The following is a 23,896-nucleotide window of genomic DNA, read 5'->3' on the forward strand; positions in this document are numbered from 1 at the left end:
TCTTCTTTCCCGCTGCATTACGGTCTCCTTGTTGAGTCTGATTTATATTCTCCTGTCCTCCATCTGCTCAATGTTACGTTTTCATCCAGGTAGAGGAGAAAAATCCTGGTAAACAATTCAAAAAACTTGGAAGGGAGAGAAGGAGTGAAGACTATCAAAGCTACTGGCGGGCATAGGACAAGCTTCGGAGAAATGTATCCACAGGGACTGATTGGCCTGAAGGGAGCTGCTGCGCTGGAGAACAGCCCTTGGACGCGGGGAGACACGGCAATGCCGAAGGACCTGGGAAATGCTGGAAGCTTTCAGCAGCGGAACGTGTGGTGAAGCGCCTCAGCCCAGGCGCTCAGGGTCGGCGCAGAGGAGCCCAGCTCCGGCGGGTGGGCAGCGGGGAGCCGCCGGGGGAGGCTCCTCTGCGGGCGGCAGAGCGCGAGGGGGCGCGCGTGGGGCTTCTCCTCTTCCGGGTTCCAAGGTTTTGCACTTCCATTTCTTTCCGTAATGCAGGCTGCGTCATCAGTTGCGTCAATAACTTAAATGACAGCTCTAATCTCTCTGGCATACAAGTTTTACTGTGATTTATCATCAAAATAAATACATTATAAATCACTTTGCACAGATTTCAACTGGAGCAGAGGAGGATTTAACCTGACGTGAGAGACATCCAGCCATTGGGACAAAGGGAGTGTTTTTATAGTGTGGCTTTGGATTTGTATTTTAAAGAGGAAGAAACTTAAACTCTTGCATAGTAGTAATGATAGTATCTAAATGCTGTTTGTATCTGCAGGAAGAATGGCATTCATCACAGTGAATCTCAACCATGGAAAAATTAGGTGTCTAGTCTTAAGCATAATCCTTGGTTCTCTCTCTACAATATGTGGAAAGAGAAAACCGCTTCTTCCAGGAAAATCGGTGCGTACTTAAGCGTTCAAGGCAGGAGGATGGATTTCAGTCTGGAAAGGCTTTCTTGTCTTCTGTTTATCTGCCTGTCTTAGACCACACACAAAGTTTTTAGAAAGTTCTGTATGAGATGAAACCAGTCCCCATTGAGGGAAGCAAGAAATCCACAATTACACATGTGCGTTTCCATCCTTTCTTTCTTTGCCAATAGAGATCTTTTCCTGCTTAAACTCGTTTGCAAATACTGCCACCACGGGAAAGTGAGCTCAGCCATGGTCGTTCTGTGCGGCAGTGGGTAAAGCCTTGCGGGCTGCTGTTTGGCCCCGCGTCGCGGTCAGGGGAGACGTTCCTGTTACTCATGGTATCTGCCCTTGCCGTGCCAAAGCACCTGCTTTGCAAGGTGCAGAGTAGATGGTTTTCCCTGAAGATGGCTGAGGCGTTTTAGAGGATTTTCTGGTTTGTTTTTTTTTTTTCTTTTTTCTTTTGGGATCATTGGTGAGTGTGATACAAGGGGACAGAGGTTCATAAATATCACCTTAACCTGGCTGGGTCTCCAAATCTGTCTTAATTTTTCTCTGTCCATTTGACTTTTGCATCTATTTATTGAAACCATATGCGATTCTTTTAGCAACACGCAGGAATTTGTTTGAAAATAGAGGGCTAGAGACGCGTCTCTTTACTGGCTTCTAAAACAACTGTGAAATAAGAGTTAAGAACTTTTATACAAATGAGTCTTAAACATATTGCAGATTCAGTTAAAAATAAATAAGTCGGTCCTTAGCAAGGATTTCAATAAGCAGTAAGAGTAGCTGAATTAAAATATTTCCACTAAAATTAATGAGCCAATCCTGGAATGCTTAGACTGACTCTTAAGTGTGCTCATTTGAAGACTTTGAATATGTTTGCCTGTCTGAATTTCTGTGGAGCATTTTGAATGCATGACAGATTATAGTCTTCAATTATTTTAATTTGGTTTTCTTAATGGGCAAAATAGCTAAGAGCTTAATAATAAAAGATACTTACTGCTTATCATTTACATTATTTTATGTGTTCATTAGTAATTATAATGGGTTTTATAAAACAAAAAAATCAAGTCTAAGTCTCCCCAGGTCATGTTAGTGCAAATGTTGCGTAGTATTCTGTGGGAGATTTGGGAAACTAAGTGTTTTTTGAAGAGCATTCTTAACTCCATACGTTATAGAACAAGTTGGACAACTTCAAAGGAAATTTATTTTCTGGTTTGCTCTGTGGGTAGAAAAGGCACCGGAGTATAGCTGGCCTGCTTTGCTTTCTCCAGATCCATTCCCAGGCACTCAGGTATCCCACCGCACGGTGATGGGCAGAACCCAGGCCACGGCGGGCTCAGTGAAATCCTCTGAGTAGAGTTGGTTAGGTACAGGAGTACTCGTTACAGCCCCGTCTGCTCTTCTGTGGGCTCACTTGTCCTTGTTTGCCCAGCCTTTCCTTACACACCCGGGTTCCTAGGCTTCCAGGCATTTCCTTTGCTGACACCGAAACAATCTCCATTGGGTCACTTTTTTCTAGCGATGTCGTGCTCCAAAAACTGTGTAATTTATGGACTCACAGGTGCCCTCCAATCTGCTGACTATACAGCTTTCCTTAGTCCGCATTGCCTCTGCTCCTGGCGCGGGAGGGTTACGCGGATCTCTGGTTCTTCTTGTCATCTGCAAGGATGAGGGGGCTCATAAATTCAGTACCCTGCAGCGAGAGATGGAAGTGCTAAAAGCACAAGAAGGATATGGATCAACAGGAGTAAAACAGGGTGATAAAATCCGGTACCTCAAAGGAGCTCATCAGCTGAAATTTTGCTTACCAGTAAAACTTGCAGGAACAGTTTAGCTGCCCAGTAAATCCTGATGGAGACGCACGAACCCTAAGATTTTGTCTGCAAAAGCGGGATGCAGTGCTGTGTCACAACCACAGGCTGCTTTCCAAGCCCGTCTGAATGCGAGATTGCTACGAAGGAGAAAGCAGCTCTGAAGGGCGTAGCTCTTTAGCATCTCAAGAGTTGCAATGTTCATTTTCACGCATTTTAGTTATTATATCAGAACCTGCAGTGGAAAATACCCATCTGTGAAATCGCAGTGATTTCTCCTGGTCCTGGGATTGCTCTATAGAAATGAGAGCAGAGCCAGGCTGGTTGCGAGTTGCGGACTTTGGCGGCAGCCCTTGTGCTCCGTTTGGGATGGAGCGTCAGTGCTCCCAGCTCAGGTGCCGCTGTGGCCCCCGGGGGGCCGGCAGGCTGCTGTGTCCTCGCCGGCCGCAGCCAGGCGGAGGTCTGGCAATGCGGGTTTGGTACCCGGCGCTGCTGCAGGGTCCCTCTGTGGCTTTGGTGCCCGGTCCCCCAGTTCCCAGAGGGTCCATTTGCATCTGTCAGCATGGGGGAGGATGCCCGGCACCCCAACATTCCTGTGGAGAGAATTTCACCTGCGTTCATGAGATTGAATAGGATCAGGGCATCCCATCTGCCACCGTAAACTGCCTTTTGATCGGGGGCATTTTCCATCACCAACATACAGCCCATCCCAGAGGAGTGTTTTAGGGAGTCAAAGCTGCTTTACAAGCAAATTCCTCTTACGACAGTCCTCAGCCGTCATCGTTCATCGTTCATCTTGCATCGTTCATCTTGCTCACATCATCCTATGCAGGGTTGTACCATGCCTGGCGCTGGAGAAGCTCAAAGCTCTGAGGGTTCTCTGAGTAAAAAATGCAGAAGTGCAGCTAAGGAAAACTATCCTTCTGCCATCTGTTCTGTGGTCCAGAACCTGCATAACTTTCGGCTGCATTATAAAAGGAAAGAGAAATGAAAAAAAAAATTCATGTGTATGTTCTCCAGTCAGAAGATTATCATACGGATATGTTATCATCTTCTCGCTTCCCAGGCATAAATGAATGAAAAAGCAACTCTTTCCTGAGCCATTAAATTCCGCCAACCAGTAATTTTTTTCTCCAGATCTAGTGAGCTCCTTGGGAATAGAGGTTTTTTCATTATTATTATTATTATTATTATTATGGTAAACTGCTCCAGGAATGGTTTCAACAAAAGAAGTAAACCTTACATTGTATTCAGATAATGTTCTTAACTTCTCAACAAGATTTACTAAATTGCACCCTGGGAATTATGCAAATGAAGCCTTTGGTCAAAATGTTACTGGATTACTGTAAAAAAAAAAATCTATCTTTTTTTTTTTTTTAAATCTCATTAAGATTGCTAAAATTACATGTTCCAATATAAAAAGCATGTGCCTTTGTGCGATGAATATCTCCCTGGTAGTAATACGTACTATGCTTCATTGTCAACGGGCTTTGCAACTTTCTGTGACAAGTGCTACTCCTTACGTGATATTTTTTTCCTGAACACTTCATGTCCCTGTGTTCTTACTGGAAATGGAATTAAATACAGGTAACAGGCAAGCCATTGTTGGATGGTGGCAATTAACAACAAATAATGAGTCATTGCTGAAGATCTGCAACATGTTTTCCCCTGTCTTTGTTTTGCTCGATGCAGTACAATTAGCTCATGGATTTTTCTTAGTATAATTGGGTAACTCATGTGCGTCTTATGATATATTTCATCTCCTAGATCTGCAATGATTTACATACAGACAGCTTAGACCCTATTAATGCTAATAAGTGCTGCAAGGACATCCTATAGCATACACTTTATTAAACTGTACATAGCTTTCTTAGAGAGCTTCTGTTTATCTGCATTTCCTGAAAATAAAATATAGCGCCGTTAGCACTGAATATTTAAATCCAGCCTCCTTTTCCCTGTTTCTGGCTCTCTCTATGCATTTCTAATGCTTCTCTCACAACGGGATCTGGGCACTCTGTGCAACAGGAAATAGAGCAGGAAAACATCCACGAAGAACTAAGAGACTCTCCCCTTCCGTGATTCAGGTTAGAATCGCTGCCGTTGTGGTTCCTCGGAGGGACCCTGGTTTGCTGTTCGGGGCTTTGCTTGAGCTACAGCCGCCGTTGGGCCGAGCTGGAGACAGGGACAGGGACACCCTCCCGGCTCCGTGCTTCTGGCCGCAGAGAGGCAGGAAAAGTGCAGATATCTTGGGTTTGCGTTTTGGGTTTGGTTTTTTTTGTCTTCCGCCTTTGTTAAAGAAAACCTTTAAGGGTGAAGGGCTGGTTTGATCCTGACACCTTACAGGTCCTTTGGAGCTGTGCAGGCACACGCTGATAGAGGCAGACACGCAACTGTGCGTCCCACGTTACCCTGTTTAATTTCTAAACGGGAACCCCACGCCGTCTCGAAGGTAGAGGCCCAGCCACGGCTTCCTCCATTTTCACTTACCTGAAGCCCAGCTGTAAACGTGTACGTAGTGGGTTGGAGCTTGAACTCCCTGACTCGAGCTAGACGTTTGCACAGATGTTCACATAAATTCAATTTTCAGCCCTTTCCGCCTGGCGGGGTGAGAGCTGACTTTCTAAAAATGGGGACTGGGGGCTTCAGTTATTGAACTGTTAAGTCAGTTGCTGTCATTAAAACCACAGTTGCGCAAACAAAGCTTGATTTTAATATACTCCTTCTCACCCATGGATTTGCTAATGAAAGTTGGATTTATACCTGTCTACTCGGGTGGCTATTACAAATACCCACTGGGCACACAAAACCCCCTCTAAACCTTTGTGTGCAGCGTGAGGACACTTTCACAATGTCCCCGGTACCTCTTTTAAGTGGTTATGCCCGTGTCAGTCCAATCAGTTTTCCTTGGTACTAATAGCCTAAACAAGCAGTGAATCCTGTAGAGAAAAGACAGATGAAACTGTCTCTCTTCCCTGACCTTCAGCTCCAGCAGTGGAGGTGCAGCACGAATCAATCCTGGCAGTGTCTCGTAATAACTGACATTATTAGCCGTTAACGGGAGCAGACTATTTGGTGGAGGCAGTACAAAGAAAATAGTGTACAAACTTGGTAATGATCTGGACAAAGGCATCAGAGGAGATTCGCGGAGCCAGGGGATCTGATGTTATTCTGCACTGACGCATTCGGCTTCTTGTCCGCCTCCCGCCGCGGGAGAGGAGGGGACGGCGGTAGGTCGCGTGCGGGAGGAGCGCGAGAGCAGCCCACAGCCCCAGCCCGGTTCCTTCGCCTGACCAGCAAAGCCTCCTCTGCCCTGGGAATCCACCGTCGCTCCCCAAACCGGGGCGGTTTTGGGGGTGCGGGGCCTCCTGCATCCCACTGAGCCCACTCAGGCTCTTCCGAGCGTGCGGCTGCCGGAGCGGAGATGCTGACATGCACTCAGCTACGAGATTTCTATTATCTACCCACTACTTTGTTGTATTCATAGACCTGTTAGAGAAAAATTTATGCACGTCGCTTTTACACTGCCAAGACAGTTTGCGATGGTGCGGGGGGTGGTAATTTATTTGTACCTTGCACTTTCTTTCAGGAATAGTCATGCTGTTGCAAGAACTTCTTTCAGCATTTGATCAGAAAATTTAATTTGGGTTTAAAGAGATAGTCAGGGTTGCTAGGACAACATATTAACCTCCCTTCTTTATTTTCTCAGCTCTGTATCCAAGGTTCATGTAGCTCCTCTTGCTGTATTCGGTTTGCGGTGCTGTTCTCGGGGTATGGGTGGGAAGGTGTTTCAAAAGCAACGTGCCAAACGCACCTTTCCTCACCAAACAGGCACAGGGAATGGTAACGTCCCAGCGGGCGTTCCCGGCCTCCCCTTGTCGAGCCGGCAGGGCTGGAGAAAGAGGGACCAAACAGTCCCCTTCTCCAAATTCGATGGGAATATCTGTGTGCACAGTCACAGGGACCCAGGACGTGACGGGGGAGCCTGCAGACACCGTTTTCAGAAGTGATTAATGGCTGGGAGGCTGCGGGTACGGCTGAACGATTTGGACACTTTAAGGAGCCGAAGGTTTCAATAACATGGAAACAGCATTTTTTTGTGCATATAGATTCTTCCGCATCTAAGGCAAAAAGTCAGAATTTCAATGATTCCTAGAGAATTGTCATGAATAAAAGAGGAGAAAAATAGCTGAAAATATGTGGAATACGCTTTTCCTGGCTTTTCCCCAAACCTTTGGCGTACAGCTCCCCTGTCAAAATTGACAGCAGTAGTACATTTATGCAGCTTTCAGGCTCAGATCTTTAAAGTTGTTTAAACATCCGTATGGCTTTTGTCCAAAACTTATCGATTGCTGTCTTTGTTATTCCATCCAGATTCGTTCCGATAAGGACAAAGAGATCCATATCAGATACAGCATCACTGGAGTGGGAGCCGACCAGCCACCGATGGAAGTCTTCAGCATTGACCCCGTGTCCGGCAGGATGTATGTGACTCGCCCGATGGACAGGGAAGAGAGAGCTTCCTACCATGTAAGCATAACACATTTTGAGGCTTATCGAGGTTCACAAGCTCAAAGCAAAACTGTACCAGAATCGCTGGGCTCAAGAAGGGACGTGCAGCTTGGAGAAGACCCGGGGCTTTTTGTTCAAAATCAGAGCCCAGGTCCCAGTTTGGGCTGGTCCTGGTCTCAGTGGGGACCGAGGGGCTGCACAGAGGTGCTCGGGCTCGCCTCGGAGCGCGAGTCTCTGCCGGAGCAATCGTGTGTGTGCACGGAGAGGCTGCCTTGGTGCCCGCTGTCCTTTAGTGTAACCCGCCCTTGCTACATCAGCCACACCGATGCAGAGCATCATTAAACCGATGTCCTTTTCGGACCCAAAGTCAGAGTCATTTGTTTAGAGTGGTGCGACTTCACGCTGCTTATTAAATCCCTGCAAATTTATGTGCGGACTGAACCCCCCAAAACCATGAGAAGCCAATCGCTACATTAGCACGTCTTGGGAAATTACTAATTTAAGAATCATTACCGCAGCTAAACATGCAATAATTGGTATAGTCGTTTTTCATTTTAAATCACTAGGAGATGTTCAGGCAGTATGATGGGGGGGTGTCAGATAGGTTTTTAAATATGCAGATAGGCTAATATTAAATATGAGGAAATTAATTAAGATTAATTACACTCAAAAGCGATGCCTCACACTATCCTAGTTCATAAAATGCTCTACCTGCAGAATACTTAGTGTGTAATTGGCCATTATGTTTTGATATAAATCCTAGCCCCGGTATTGCGCAGCGTAATTGCACAGCAGCTACAGTCCCACAAATTGCTGAAAAAATGTGTTGCACCTTGCACGATAGCCCTGCAAAATTTCAAACACTTCGTGCCTCTACGCGTTACTTCTCTGCTGGAGTGGTTGCGAAAGGTTGTTCCGTGGATTGCTTTGTATCAGCATTAGCCGCATCTGTCGGCACCGTAATAGCCGTTCCCGGGGATGCGGTAATGTCAGTGGAACGGTACGGGTCACTTCCACTGACACCATATTCCAAACTGCGCCGTCGGAGATGCACATTCTGTCAGCTTTATCAGGTATCCAGTTAACCATGTTGACACAGCTTCTGGACTGGGGTGGAAGGATAAAGAAAATAGATTACCTCTTTAGTTGGGTGGAAAAAGAGATTTCCCCTGGGTAAAAGAAGATCTGAAGGAAAATTATTTTATCCTCCGTGAACAAGAACAATTATTTTGTTTGTTGTGCCTAGGAAAACATGAAGAGCGGTGGTTTTGAAAAAGGCATATTTGAGAGACGGTGTGTGTCATCTCAGCCCTGATGGTATTGTTTCAGCGGTGCCAGGTTATCACAGTGTAGTCAATAATACAATACACAACGCTCTGGGTGGAGCCACTGTGGTGTCTACTATCAGAGACTCTCAGTCAGAACCGTAAGATGAAAGCGATTTTGTCCTCCGTAATAACAAATCACGTGCCCCCTCCTAATGAACCTAACCTGCCGGTCACCGTGAATTCGGAAAACTGAATTCTCACCTTGGCAAAGGTGAGGGGGTAGGTCTGCCTCGTACGCCCCGCAGGATTTCCAGCCCTGTCTGCTCCTTACGGAAACCTTGAACTAGTGACATCCACATGTAAATGAGCGTATTCACACTCTGAAGGTTACAGGAAGATGTAGTTTATAGAGAGTGAATAACTGAGAAGGTTGTTACAAGACCTTATAGACAGGAATAGCGAGTGATAGAAAACCTTTGTTAGCAGAACAGCAGAAGGGGACGGAGAACACTTTAAGTCATGGCTGTAAACAACCTTTGGATCCTTCGGCCTCAATAGCAATGGACTGGTGATGTATTGAACCATCAATTGTTCATTTAAAAACCCTTTACAAAGCATTTATAAATACACCATGTACAAGGCAATGACCCAAACACTAGTGCAGACGCTTACAGTAGGAATGGGCAATCCTAGAAACTGGAAAAAATGAGGCCAGCTTCCTGAAGAAAAACAGAGTGCAAAGTCTCGGCTGTTGCAAGTTTCAGGGAAGTCGATGAATTTGTGCCGCTTCATGTAGCCGTGTCTCCAATTGAAAGGAATGACAGGCTTGGAGCCAGGCTTATTCCGAGTGCTGGAAAAGCCGTGGCTGCGGCATGGGCTTGGATCTGAACCGTTGAGCTTGGCCACCTTCGCATGGGTCTGACACCTGCTGTAGAGTTTTCCTTCGCTCAGCTTAGTAGCTTAACTCTTCAGCTGGGGTCAGGGGTGTCGGTGGAGCTGGAAGGCACCATCCCTGGTCTCTGGGCTTTTTCACCCAGGAGGACGTGGGCGTCTTGTCCGATACGGGTGTGCTGCATTCTACAGGGGTGCGTTTATACAGCGTCAGGTTTGCTGCAGTCCTAAACAGAACGAAGTCTTTGCAGCATCTCTGTCACTGTTGAGTGTTGTCCTTGCTGCTTTCATTCCCAGGTAATCTAAAAACTAATTATAAAAAAATAATAATAATTTGCAAGTGTTGTGAGGCTACATATGAAGAGTTCTGTTTCATTAACTCCCACATTTTCAACACATATTTTCTTATGCATAATTATCTGTATTGCTTCAGGACTACCATTTTTAAAATACTAGTGTTTTAACTCTCCCCGCATTTAGCAAGCCATTTGTCTGATGAAATCTACCTTTTTCCCTAAGGTGAAACAGATTTTTTTCTAATTAGATGGGGAGTTCGGCAGCAGAACTTCCCCTGTTTTCAAGATCATTCTTGAACTCCTCGGGAGGATGGTTCCGAGCCCGATGTGTGCGGAGGCGTCTGTGCCCCCGGGGCCCACCGTGTCTGCCCAGGTGCCGGGTGCGCTGGCGTGCCTGCGTTAGCCTCCCAGCACGACGGGAATGGTAGCCATCGCAAGTTCAGCTGCATTTTGGCCTCATCTGTTTTCTCGTCTGCGCTACAAACCAGTGTGCAAACTCTCCGGGGGCCTTGCAGACATTCCAGACGCAGAGTCAGCTGCAAATACGAGCAGGGAAAAAAGAGAAGGGCTTTGCAGACGCTTAGCCAACCCCCCGTTGCGGTGCAGGACCGGACGTGTGGCGCTGGAGGATGCGGTGGGAGCCACCCTTGGTCCTGGGTGCCCGTGTCTGGGGACGAGCCTGGGGGCCGCAGCTCGTCCCCTCCCTGCCGCCCTCTCACCGCGACAGACCTGTGTGGCTTCATCTCCCCTTGCAGACAGCCCTTAATGTTTACTGCATGCTAAAGACGTTTCAGCAGGTACTTATATTTAATATGCATGAGTTCTCTTGGCCTTATTTAACTGTGCTCCCGAAGTCCCGTCTGTACTGCCGGCAGAATTAGCCACTCTGAACGTCTTTTCTGACCCAGACGCCGGTTTCACATCAAGTTGCAGTTAGGCCTGGCAAGTACAAGGGATTGTAAATCGGCAGGTTAATTTTCCAAGACGTTTTTCAAGCTCTGTTTTCAAAAGACATCAACGTAAGCGTGTCGGTAAGTAGTCATGGCTTATGATGCTCAAGTCATGTGCGTTATGGGGAAACTTTGAAGCAAGTCCTAACCCAGTCCCAGACACCGTGTGTGCCCTCAGCATCAGACTGAGGAAATGCTGTCTCGAAATGGCTGGAGCAGACCAGGTGGGTGATAGTCTGCAGAGGTCTCCTTGAAGTGCAAGGAGACAAAAAAAATTACTGGAAATTAAGGGATACAAAAGCTAATTCCAGTATTCGGAACCAAGTTCTAGTGAGTAATGCCAGCCATTTGTGTCACAATACTCTAATTTGAACTTTTAATCACAATTAAGCATGCACAAATTAGGCATGACATTGTATGCTTATTGCATAAAGGCTCTGTCACTGATTGATAATGTATATTTGTATTAGTGGTATTAGTGCATAAGTAATATTCATATTTAACACAATTCACTGTGTTGACTTTGACTAACTACCTTCAGATACCACCAGCCTCCAGTGTAATCAATAATCATGATACTGAATCATTTGTATGCCAACAGCTACATTTACACTGGAAACTGTCAGTAGAAAAACCTCAGAGACCTGTGGTAGCTGCTACGGAATATGATAGCAATGATTGTCATACTTTTAAACAATATTTGTTAAAGAATATCGAGCCAGCTCTTTGGCTGGTGTACAGCAGAGCGATACACCGGCTAGAGATTAGCCCAGTACCTGTATTAATTTTTCAGAATCCTCTGCAAGGTATTTTATTTGATATTATTTGTTCCTTCTCTACTCCTGTCACGTTCTCCCTCTTGGGGACAATGTAAGTATTTCAAGCCAACTTTATAAATGTTTCTTAACTCTGTCTCCAGTAGCCACCAGCTCCCATTTGGATACTCACGCACGACCTGTGCCTGGCCTGTGTCCTGGGGCCCAGGCTGTGCTCACCAGCCTTTTCCCTGGAGGTCTTTCCAGCTCTAAACGACGTGTGTGTCTGACGGAACACAGCCGTCACCTTTTGTGCCTTGCCCTGTGCCGCAAAGCACTTGCATGCGTCTGCTTCCCATCCCGTCCACGGCTCTACCACCAGAACAGCCGCCTGGTCACAGGAGGGAGCAGCCTGAGCTGCGGAGACTCGAACTGCGCCTCGCAGAAATGAGCCCTGTCTCCGCATCTGAAGAACGACTCCAGAACAAAGTGTCTTGTCCGGCCTGAGGGTGCCTCGTTAATACAAAGAGTTGGGCAGGAGAACAGGGAGAAGATGAATGAAGGAAGGGAAATGTAGTATCTGATCAGCCTTGGAGATACAACTAGTTTCCCGTGGGACAGATTGCCCCACTGGAGTCCCTCCTTCCTTTGCTCTCTCCGCTGGGAATGGTGTCTAACGAGGAAGAGCTCCTGTTGAGCTGAGTTGAGATTCAACCCTCTGGCTCAAGCCTCTCTTCTCCCTCTGCTGCGGTTGGCACCGACCCCAGGGGAGCAACGTGTTGTGGAAGGATACGGAGGCGTTAGCACACGAGAATTGTTGAAAGAATACAAATAGAGAAAATTCATGCAAGCAGGCACAAGAGGGGAAAAAGAAGAAAACTTCGTTGAAGTCAGGTGAAAAAGGCGCAGGAGAGAGAAGAGGGTGTGCAGAAAGGGCAGCAGTAACGGCCGCACCGGGGAGCAGAAGAGCGGCTATGGACACCCAGACAGATACCAGCACGGCCCAGGCACAGGGTCTGCTGCGCTGGGCTCGGGGAGCGGGTGCCGTCCTCCTGGCTGCCCGAAAGCCGATAGTCCGGGCACCAGTGCCCGTGTCCCCAGGCAGTGTCCTCCCTCCCGTAGCTCAGGGCCAAGTGTCAGCACCCGTAGGCTGGCGCTGGGCTGAGGACAGAGGTGACGCTTGTGCACGTCACCGCGGGTTTGATGAGATTCCTGCAGTCTTGCTTATTGAATCTTTTTTTCCTTGAGTGCAGGCGGTGACGCGTTTGTGGGTACATGGGCTTAGTGAGTGCAACAAGCAGATAGACCTGCATTGCTGAAAAATCCCTTACTCCTGGAGATGTCAAACAAAAGCTATCAAATGTAATTAAAAATTTGCAGGGGGAGAGTCAGATCTGAGGGGGAAGATACCAGCTTCGCTCTCTGCTTTATCTCTGAGTGGAACCGTTTCCGCTGCTGGAAATACAGCAGGAGAGAGCCCAGTGCTGCCTCAGTTTGAAGATAATAACTTTAATTTTAGTTCCGAATTACTTTTTTTTTCAAAGGCAGTCTGACCTCTGACTGGTAAAGTTATTGAATTGCGACATCTGACGTGACGAAGGAGAGCTCAACAGGTGGGAGCCCAAGCAGTTTGTGTGCGGGCAAGAAATGCAGATATTAGGAGCGTTACAAGTCACGAAGTACAGACGGTACATCCTGTATTGGAAACGAAGCCGGACTTCCTCAGTCTTTAAGGAAAAAGTGCTGCTTAACTTCCTTTAAAAGAAATGTTTTTCTCCCAGCTCATTTCACATGGCAGTTTGTTCTCTTTGCTTGATTAAATGTTACTGCAGCCCTCTCTAATAGCGCGCGGTTCCTTTTGTTCAGCTCTGGGCTTCTGAGCACTGTACATGAAGGAGAAAGTTGCGTCAGTCACAGCCCAGCCAGGGCGAAGGGCAGAAACCAGCGCTAATGCAATTAGCACGTGTGTTTGTCACGCACCAGAGGAGCTGGAGACCTCCTTGGCGGAGGAGCTGGACCCTCGGCAGCCCAGGGAGCGGTGGGGAGGGACCAGAGGCCTCCATCCCTCCGCAGGCATGGGCTGGTGTCCCCCAGCCCCGCTCTCCCAGCCAGCCCTCGCACCGCACTGACCTCCTGGGAAGTCTCCATCCATCACCCCACCAGCCCCCGCGGGATGTCCCATGCCATCGCGGCGGTTCAGCGATGCTCACGGGTGCCAAAATGAAGGGGGATGGCAAAGGGAACGTGTGGCACCAGCACCCAGGTGATGCCCCTGCGCTGCCCACCATCGCCCAGGCCCGGCAGCCCCGTCCACACTTGTCTGGGTTTTCCTCCGAAGCCGACGTTCCGCACACACACCACTTAGAGTAGCCACCTGTTCCCTTTAATGAGAAAGCTATCCATTTTTTTCACCTGATTACTGATTGTTCCAGACTATTGTTGATTGCTTCGTTTTATTAATTACTCATTTTGACATGCTGTATCTGTCCCTTTTGTTCAGAAAGCAGATGCTCTTGTTTTCGAGCATTATTACTGATGGTTATTGCTAATAAGATAAAGCCGCAGTTCCAGTTTAGCTGAGGACTTAACACTGTGGCTCTGGTTGTTGTAATGCTTCATCACTGGAGATTTTAGTCAAGCCTGAGAAAAATATTTCATTCTTAGTGCCACAGGGCTTCCCATCGTTTGAAGGAAAGGGACTTTTTTTACGTCTTTCGGTGCATAGAGCAATGGCATCAGGAACTGTTGCTCTTCCTGGAGACCGTGATTAAACAAAGAGTAAACAATACTGATGTCATTCTGAAATCTCTTCACTTATTAATCCCTGTTATTCTGGGTATGAAAGGCTGCAGGTTCCCATAAGAAACCTCTCAAGTCAAACTCATTTCCTCACTCTGTTTGGAACTGAGCAAAATTTGCTTTTCAGACAAGGTTCAGCACATCATAAAAATTGAAATATAGTGGTCTATTAGCAATGAAGGAGATAGCATCACTACAGCAGAGTTAAAGTGTTTCCACTGACAATTGCTATTTTAAAATATTATTTCAATATTATGTTAAGCCTTGAAAAAGTGTCTGTGTGTAGATTCTAGATGGAAACCACGTCACTGCTTTCTGCTGGAATTAGATACTTGCTCGGTTCAATTCTGAGAAAGTATTTATGAGGTAAAGTCAGTCCTTACAAAACATGGTCTCTCATTCTGCAACAAATCCCATTGCTGATACTGTGCTTTCATTGTGCTTATTCCCAGCTCCGGGCTCATGCGGTGGATATGAATGGAAACAAGGTGGAGAATCCTATTGACCTTTACATCTATGTGATTGATATGAATGACAACAGACCGGAGTTTATAAACCAAGTCTATAATGGATCTGTTGATGAAGGCTCTAAACCAGGTACAGTTGAAAAAAGTCTTAAAGTTCTCACTAGCTTCCAAACATTGATCCGGCATGGTGGCTTTGCCCCCCCTTGAAACAGAGCGAACGTAGGAGAGGTTTGTTGTTGCTGGTTCTTTGCTGAAGAGCAATGGAGGGGAGAACAGTCTCGCTGGGATCTCATTCTCTGGCCCCAGGGAAAGCACAGGCTTGGGTTAGAGGGAACCTAGATCCTGATGGTCGCTTCCTAGGGCTGGAACTTGTAAAAGCACCAGTTTTGTGGAGTAGCTCTCTATATTGCCGTTCTCGTACGCTCGTTACAGATGTACAGGGCTGTTATTGTATCTGCAGAGTACTGAAAGCCAACCTGGCAGTGGCCTCTCGCTGACCCTCTGCTGAAATCTGAATTATCTGCCTCCTTGATATTTAATCCAGCCATTGGCAAACTCAATACCTGGCACCCGTTCAGACTCCGATAAAGTCTGTATCCCAAAGTGTGAAGAAAATCCTTTCTCATTTGCGGCCCGATGCAAACCTGTTGAGGTGGGAATATTCCCACTGAAATTGCTGGCTCATCCTCCGTCCCCGTGGACGTTCCTTACAGAGAGTGAAATGGGGAAGAACTCGAAGCGGAATTTCAGAAAATTAATGTGTGAATAATTAGTGAGGGTGTAAGCTGTACATGGAATGCACGTAATGGTTTTTACATGAACTTGTTTATATGCTTGGAAAAATACAGTTATAAGGGTCTTTAGTGTTTTCTTTTCAACTGTGCTGTTGATTTAGGTGTGGTGTAACCATGCGGTGTCCAATATGGTAGCAGGGTCGGTTTAGCTTATCGCTGAACATAGCTGACAGGAGCGTATTCATTCTTTAAGCAGAAATTATATTGGAAAATCTGTCACCAGTAGTTTTGTAAGTCTCCTGAAATCTGAGTGAGATTTTTCCCAGACAAATTTTATCCTCGGTTATTTGCCAGCTGAGGGGTTAAATACCGCGTGACTTTGTTTTGTGTCAGCAAACATTTATCATGGCTTCTCTGCTGCCTCAGGTGTCACGGGAAAGTCTCCGGTGGCCACTGTTCTTAACAAGGTGATTCGCAGCCGTGATTGATTGTCTCTCAGCAGCGTGAGGAATGGGCTGCTGCGGTGACACGTAGTGGGGACAGCATGTGACATTCTTTTTGAGGAAAGAATAGGTACAGCTCCCTTCCTGATACGCTTTGGGTGGTGGCGTCCCCGCTTCAAAATGCCGATCCCGGTCCTGCTCGGCAGAGGGGATGTGAGAAGTCCCTGAGCTGATGGCTCCAGTGACGTCTTCCCACGGGATTTTCTGGCTTCCATTTGAAGGCCGCTTTGGGGCATATCAGGGTTTGAAGGTTGATACAACATTTCCATAGCGAATCAAATTTCTTACGTCTTACTCTAGGACAGATCAATATTCAAAGTGTTCCCAACTGTTTTAACTAGCTCTGCTCATTTGTGCGAGAGAAGCAGTAAATTGCATCCTCTTCTTGTCTGAAATCCAGATAAGCCTTTGAGCTATTAAATCAGAATAGGATAACTTTGCCTACAAAATACTTGTGCCTCTGCACAAGTGATTTTTGGTATTCTGTATCCCCGGCTGGAGTGCTTGCCTTTAAGGCAGGTAGGTAGAAAGCAATCTGTTTTTATTCAAAAGCAATTACATTTGTCTTTGATGTTTTGGGGTTTTTTTCTTCCCTCTTTCCTGTTTAATCGGTATTCTTTTAAAGGTTTGTATTAGTATTGAATTTCTGCTCTTTGCTTCTGTAGAACCTCCTGTGAGTTTGGGTATCCGAGGCGCCCGTTCCATGTACTTGGCAATAAACAAGATGTTGTGTCTTTGAGAAAGTGAGAGAGAGGTCACAGAGTTACCGTGATGTCTGCGTGCTCCTCCTCTGCCTCCGAGTCCTGCAGCCCTGGTTTGTGCAGAGACACGTCGAGACAGTGCGTTTAGCTAAGCGTAGGTCTTGCGGAGATTTGGGAACTTCTTTGTCATTCAAGGTGCTTCAGACGGTTATAATAATTAAGGAGGTACCCCACCAGCCATTGCAAGAGAAAAAATACGCGGCCAGAATTCATGATTATTTGTGGCAATGGTTGACAAATGAAAGACATTGCATATTCTTAGAGGTAACAGCAAAACGTGTTCAGTATTGATTTAACAGTGAGTTATATAGGTATATGCATTTATAAATATATATATGCATATGTATGTATATCCATGTAGAAAGTACAGATTTGCTTCAAGCAAACTAAAAAATCTTATTATATATTACAGAAGTTCAGTATTCATTTTCCACTGTTCATTGCTCTTGAACTATGCCTGAGGACTGGAAATGCTTCCCTGGGTATCCTGTGCAATTGTTATTTCTCACATCTTCCATATGTCCATTTGTAATGGCTGTGATTAAAAATGCAGTATTACTCAATTACCGCAGAATCTGCAACGTTCTTAATAATTTTGCACACCTCTTATGAGAAAAGGAGCTAGAGTATGAGAGTATCCCAAATAAATGCTGACTCTGAGGGCAGTTAGTGTGAGCAGCCAATGACTGTTTGAAGTCAGTAGGAATTTTGCTGAGACTTAAAAAAAAAAAGAAAAAAGGGACACATGGAGCTCAAGCTCTGCCCATGGAGATTTTGCAGAGCGAGACTGTTGAGCACAGCCTGAGCAGGGCGCAGTGACCTTGAGCTGCAGGGAGAGCCCCTGTAGGGCCTCAGGGGTTCCGCAGAGCAGATCCCGTTCGGAGGGGACAGGGTCGGGCTCTGCAGTGCTGTCCCAGCGAAGGGGCTCTGCCACAGCAGGGTGCCGCACCGCGAGCTCGGTTGGACGGGGCTTTGAGCATCCTGGTCTAGTGGAAGCAACCAGTGACCATCGGTGAACGCTTTGAAGAGTAGACATTTCATGAGGCTGTCACTTAAACGCAGAGGTCCGGGTATGCAGGGGACAGCTTGAGTTTTGATATGTCTGTTAACAGCCTTCATTTTATGAGCTGTGTTGGAGGAGAATCATGGATTGCTTGGTGGGGACAAGAGTATTTTTTATCTTACGTGAACATTTTTTCAGGGGCTTGTCCATTGCTTCTGACTTTACCGGGTGACTGGTTTTGTAGGAGCGGCATGTCAAAGATACAGAGATAATCAGAAGAAACTGTAATTTAGCCAGCCCTTGGGTAGATAAAAATAAAATTTTAGCAAATTATTTCATTGTGTAAGGACAGGTGGTGCAGGTGACACCCATCAGCTGTCTTCTGCTCTCTGTTGACTGCTACAGAGGGCACCACCGCTGGCAGAGTGAGCAGCGATGCTGAGTTAAACTCATCTGCCCCTTTGCATTGTAAGCCCCTGTTTGCTGATAGACCACTTCATAGGCCATGGCAGGGGGTTGGAACTGGATGGTCTTTAAGGTCCTTCCAACCCAAACAACTCTATGATTCTACAAAGCATGGTCCCCTCTTAGCAGCCGGGATGCGGTGAGCTGGAGAGCGCGCCGTGCCTCATCTCTGACCCCGCAGGACTGCTGCACGTCCTGCTGCCGAGGCAGAGGATGGAGCGTGGCCGCGTAAGGTGTGACCTTGGCTCAACAGTGAGTGAACCGAAAGGAGGGAGGGTGAACCAAGAGATGAGGATGCGGGAAGGACGGTAACTCCAACCTGCTGGGCACTTAGCCTCCCATGGAAGAAGCAAGTTTGCTTTAGCCTAAAATACAAATACCCTTCAAAGGGGACTGTCCGTGCGCTGGAAGAATTGGCAGCAATGTGAAGAGACTCATTAGAGAGAGTCTGGTGGCGTTTTGGCAAAGGGGCTTCCCAGACCGCAGAGCTCTCCGACTCCTGCCTTTCCAAGAGCGTGCTCCCTGCAATGTGCAAGTCACCTTGAGGCAACTCCTGACAGGAACAGAAAAGAAATCATCAAGTATTATTAATTATGATAGGTTGTTGTTGCTGGTTAAGATTAAAATAACTTAATTGAAATAGTATCTTACGCTGTAGCATAGTTTTCTTGAAATCAGGAGCTCATTCTTGTGAAGTTCTCCATAGTGTGAACACGCGTGTCACAGCCTGGCTGCCCCTATACATCCTCAGATGTGTGCTGGCTCTTAAACTGCATTTATTTTTCCTTTTGTGAGACTCCCAAGAAAACATTTTAATGCGTTTTTAGTTTATCTAGCCTAAGGTCACGCAGCTGGACAGTTTACATGTGTAAATGCAGGCCCTTCCAAAAATGCAGAACAGGAATAGCGATGCAGGATTTTCTTTTCCGCTAGTTGTTTTGATTTAATGCGCCACTGTTTGAAAGTGTATCTTAAAAGACCGTGTTTTACTCATATTGAATAATGTTCTGCCTCTTTGAACTTTGCCTCTGTGTGAAGAACGCAGCCAAGTTTTAAAAATGCAGCTGCAAGCTCGGGCTGCGATTCCCCTGGTGCCTCTGGCAGCCGCAATCAGCAGAGCTCTCCCGGCGCTGCACAAGTCGCCTTTCAAGCGCCGATAAGCGGGAGGGGGTGCCCAGCTCTGCTGCCCGGCACCACGGCCCTCCCGCAGCCCTCGCCCCGCCGCAGGGGGGAGCCGGCCTGGGGGTGGGTTTTTCCCCCTCTGCGCAACAGCCATTACCGCCCTGCACCGCCGGGCTTGCGGCGTCCCAGGGGTGACCGTGGGGAGGGCTGTTTCAAAAGAAATTCTGCAGTTTTCCAAAAAAAAAAAAAAAAGGCTCGATAAGATTAAATGAAAATGCTAAAATACAGAGAGAAAAGGGAATTTAATCACAGAACAAAAATGTGATGGAGAAAGATTATTTTGGTCACTGCGGAAGGTTAGTTTTGATAGAACCGCTGTACAGTGTACCTGACGGTGGGATGTGGATGTCTCACTTAACTGAAGCGTTCCGTTCTGAAAAGGTCAATGTGAAATGCTCCGCAGTGACTGGAGCGCTTTGCTCTGGGTTGTATCTATTTTGTTTTAACAGAAAGATTGTCAAAAATTAACACATCTCTCCAAAACAATTTGTGCCTGTCAGACTGGCCTTTTCCGTTCCCATTCATCCTTTCCACTTCACTAACTCTCGGGATACATCTCCGTCCCTTTCAAGTCGACAGCAAAAGTCCAAGTGGCTTCTTCTAAATTAGAGTTTCGTCCAGCTCCTTCTTTCTCCTGGTGCTGGGTGGGATCGTGTCCTCCTGCCACCCGCCCTGCCAGTGGTGTGAGAGAGTGCTGAGTGTGGACAGTCCTCCAAAACAACGGAATATTAGTATTTCTTACATGAGAAATCTTGTAATTTAATATTTCCCTGTCTCCTCCTGATTTCATGGAACTCTGATACAATAATTGTTGATAGCGTGCCACGTGAAAAATGAAATAGCTGGGAGCCAAATCTATATGTGGCAAATTGAGTTAAAGAAATCTCATAAAAATAAGCAGTATATTAAAAAAAACCCAAGGATTTTAAAAGCCGATTATTCTACTGGTGTCCCAGTTTGTTTATTTTATTTCTATGCCAGCAGAGATTCCCTCAGAGATTAACACCATGGACTAATGCACAGATGGGGCCAGAAACTTGAAAGTCATCTGAATATTAAGAATTTAAATCTTTAGCCTCAGTGATTTGAACAGAAAGCCAATTATGAGGCTGAATTAGTTTTCAAATTAAACTGCAATTTAAGGCTTGTGAAATTAATCTTTTAAGGCATATAGTTGCATTTGTGTGTGTGTGTATATATATATTCATGTGGAGAATTCGGATTCTACATTTCTGGCTCCTTCTTCTTCTCCAGCCCATCGGTACAATTCATGAAGAAATGCCCCGTGTCCTGCAGGTGGATCTTTCCGTGAAGGGACAGGGCGTTGCGGGGTGGCAGGGGAGGAAACTAAAGCCTGAGATTGGAAAAGAAGATGCTTCACTTTTAAAAACTAATGGAACACCGAGTGAAAACCCCTTTCTTCCATTACAAACCATTCCAAAATGCCATAGTGCTGTTCGTAATTAAACTATTCTTTTCAATATTTTTTTACCAGCTTGGTGGTAGGTTGATGGTAGCACTCATCATTTAGGATGGTCCCAGTTCAGCAGAGCCCAGAGCAGGGTCCTGGCCCGGGGCCGGGGCGCTGCTGGTGGGACGTGGCGCCGGGAGACCAGGCGGAGCCCGTGCTGCTGGCAGCGCTCGTGCTAGGAGTAACGCAAGTGCCGCGTGTTTCAGAGAGATCATGGAAAGGAAAGTCCTTCAAGAGCCAGAGCAGGTCTCACCAGATCCTCCCCGAGCTCTTCCAGGTTGGTGCGTTGCTTCGGGGCTCATCCCCAGCCAAAACGCGCCGCCCGTGCGGTGCCGTCAGCGCAGCCTGGGGAGCTGCTGCTCTTATCCTTGCGCTTCATACGCATGTCATAAAAATGACTTTGTCCAGCCCGACTCTATTCTCTCACACATTGCACACAGACTCAGGATATACAATACTCATTTTTTAAGTTCTTTTGCTCAGCCAAGCACAATTTTAAGTTAAGAAATTGTTTTTCTGCAGACACATGTGGTAGTAGTGCTTTCCATTCTGTTTCAAGGTGAGTGGTTATGAAATCTGTGCTCTTAATTTCCTTTTCAGAAGCATCCAGTCCCAGGAGCAAGGAAGGGAATTATAGGACTGTAGGTGAGAAAAAAATGCAAATCCCCAGACCGATGATTCTTCCCTCCAGAAAAAAAGGCCAAGTTGATACAATGAAAAAAAATGCAGAAATCCTGTTCTGAGACCACTCCAGAAGCGAGTTACAGCACTGCAACGGTCCTCTCTGCCTCCTTTTACCCAGCAGTTACAAAGAACATAGTATTATAAATATTACAGTATTTATATTATATTACACTATATTAGATTGCGCTGTATTATATTGTCAAAATCCAAGGATTGGATTGAAGCCTTGTGGAAGATGTGTTAAGTCTCAGGTTTTGTGCAGCCGGGTCTGCACGATGTCACTGGTTGCAGATGCCTTCAGTTAAGCGTGAAACCCAGCCGTACTTGGAAGCACAGTTGGGTGCTGGTGTTCAGGATACCTTGTCCTAAGTCACGCTTTCTCCATTTTTTGAATTTGCCTCTGGTACTCGAGAGGGTTCATCTGCAGGAACTCAGTCGAGCTGAGCCTCGGTGATTTGTGCCGTCAAAGCTCTTTGCTCAGAGGCTGAATGCGCTTTTGCCCATCTTGTCGTTTTACTTGTGTTATTTCTCCGCGGTGCGCGGGGCCTCCGCAGGCTGCCGTACGGGAGTTACCTTCAAATCTGGCCATGCCCATGTATGCACTGCATCCCGCGCATTTTCTCTTACTTCTTTCTTGACAATAAGAAGGTACTATTGCAGTTCTGGGTGACAGCAGCCTCTTCGACTTGCTCAGTCATCTCTCCAGACCCGCTTGCTCTCTCTGTTCTCATTAGGTTGGCTCTTGCCTTGTTTGAGAGAGTCTGATGTCTCCGCTAATTAGGAAGTGGCATCCTTTATGAATTAGGTTAGCTGCTTGAAAGGTCAAAATTTGCCAGTGATTACAAAAATAGCAGTGGAAGAGAATGACAGTAGCTATCAGTTATGACTGAAGGAATATCGTTCAGAAGGAACGTGCTGGTTTTATTTAGTTTTCTATCTAGAGCATGTGCGATGCAGTTTAATTTCAGTATATTTGCAATTTATTACATCTGCAGTAGAGTTTCAGGCACTTCTGTCATCGTGATGTCTTGCACACATTCCTGTTTACCTGCGTAACTCCACTCAGCACCTTTGTGCGTCGCTCCCCCTTTTTCATTTGAAACCCTTGACAACGAGTGTGTGAAAGCGCTTCGCGTCGCCCATTGAATGCGTTTTATGTTTTCAACTTGAGGATACAGGTTTGCCGAGATGTTTTAGTGTGTAACGCTGCAGCAGTTCTCCCAATGCTGTTCTCAAACCCACACTCGCTGGCAAGGCGAACAGCCCTGAGGAGCTCGGTGCCGCTCAGCGTGCCGGGTACCGGGCGGCGCAGGTAAAGCCAACTTGGGATCTCTCCGCGGCATCGCAACCCGCCGCCCCCCCGTCCCTCGCCTCCCGGGTTTGGAGTGGAAGAATACTGTTAGTTTTATTGATCAATTAAAAAGACAAGTAGCGCAAGCACACTTCAGCGTGTTTATTGGTAAGAAAGATCCCGTTTTACGTAGGGGAGCTGTATACAAGTAATTACGTGTGTAGTTGTGCTCTGAGGACTTGTTCAGGATCCCATCGTACTTCTCTCTGTAACTTGGTTTTGACATCTTTGCTTTTCCAGCGTGCTGTCTTTCTGTTCCAAGACTTTGTTGCAATGAATGAAATCACTTAAAGGTTGAAGCGTTCCTGTTGTGGAGTCGGGGCATGAGATTCCCGTTCTCTGTGGGGAAGAAAACTAATATCAGGACATTCTTCTGAATGGAAAATTTTGTTTTTAGGAAACGTTGTACATTCTACACTGCTGTTCAGTATTAAACCTTCCCATCAACAATTACTGTCTTCTCTCTCTCTAACATCGGATGCAGAGTATTCACTAAGTGAGCTTTCCAATTTGGGGGAAAAAAAAATTAGGAGGAAGGGGAGGCTTCCATTAGTACAAAGCCATTATTAACTTGGGTTAATGAAGATCTAATGTAATATGGCCATCACTACATGTCTGCACATAATGATTCGGTCCTTTTCTATGGGGGAATGATTAAATTAAGTAGCTTGTAGGTCAAAATTAGACTGAGAAGGTTAACCAACCTTTAATGATTCTGCAACCATTTACCAGCCATTAAAAACCATAAACTGTAAGATAAAGCTGAATAGCAAATCAGCGTTATCAGTAAAAACTGGATGAAGTTTTAGCTTTTTCTGTTTATATCACATGAGTAGACAGAGAGGATTGTGTATTTTTATAGTGATATGTGGTATAAAGGGCAAAGTGAACGGGGTTTTTTTATCTTTTTTTTAATTTGGCTTCCTGATAAGTGCCCATTAGCTCGTTCTTTTAACATGCATTAAGTCTAACTAACGGATATCAAACCAGCTTAGAAAAATGGTAATTATAAAGCAATTGTAACAAAGACTTTGGGAGCACAACGGTGCTAAGATATTGTTTGTATGCCTTAAAAC

The 23,896-nt window shown here is 46.2% G+C and overlaps 1 protein-coding gene across 1 annotated transcript in view; it reads left to right on the top strand.

Annotated features, from left to right (window-relative positions):
- CDH4 (cadherin 4) overlaps positions 1–23,896 on the top strand; it is a 452,914-nt gene that overhangs the window by 344,948 nt on the left and 84,070 nt on the right. Inside the window, exons 5-6 of the mRNA XM_063350195.1 lie at positions 7,103–7,258; positions 14,652–14,796. Coding sequence (XP_063206265.1) covers positions 7,103–7,258; positions 14,652–14,796 — 301 coding nt within the window. The remainder of the gene's footprint in view (positions 1–7,102; positions 7,259–14,651; positions 14,797–23,896) is intronic.

This window comes from Chroicocephalus ridibundus, chromosome 12, assembly GCF_963924245.1.
Source record: "Chroicocephalus ridibundus chromosome 12, bChrRid1.1, whole genome shotgun sequence".
Taxonomy (NCBI): domain Eukaryota; kingdom Metazoa; phylum Chordata; class Aves; order Charadriiformes; family Laridae; genus Chroicocephalus; species Chroicocephalus ridibundus.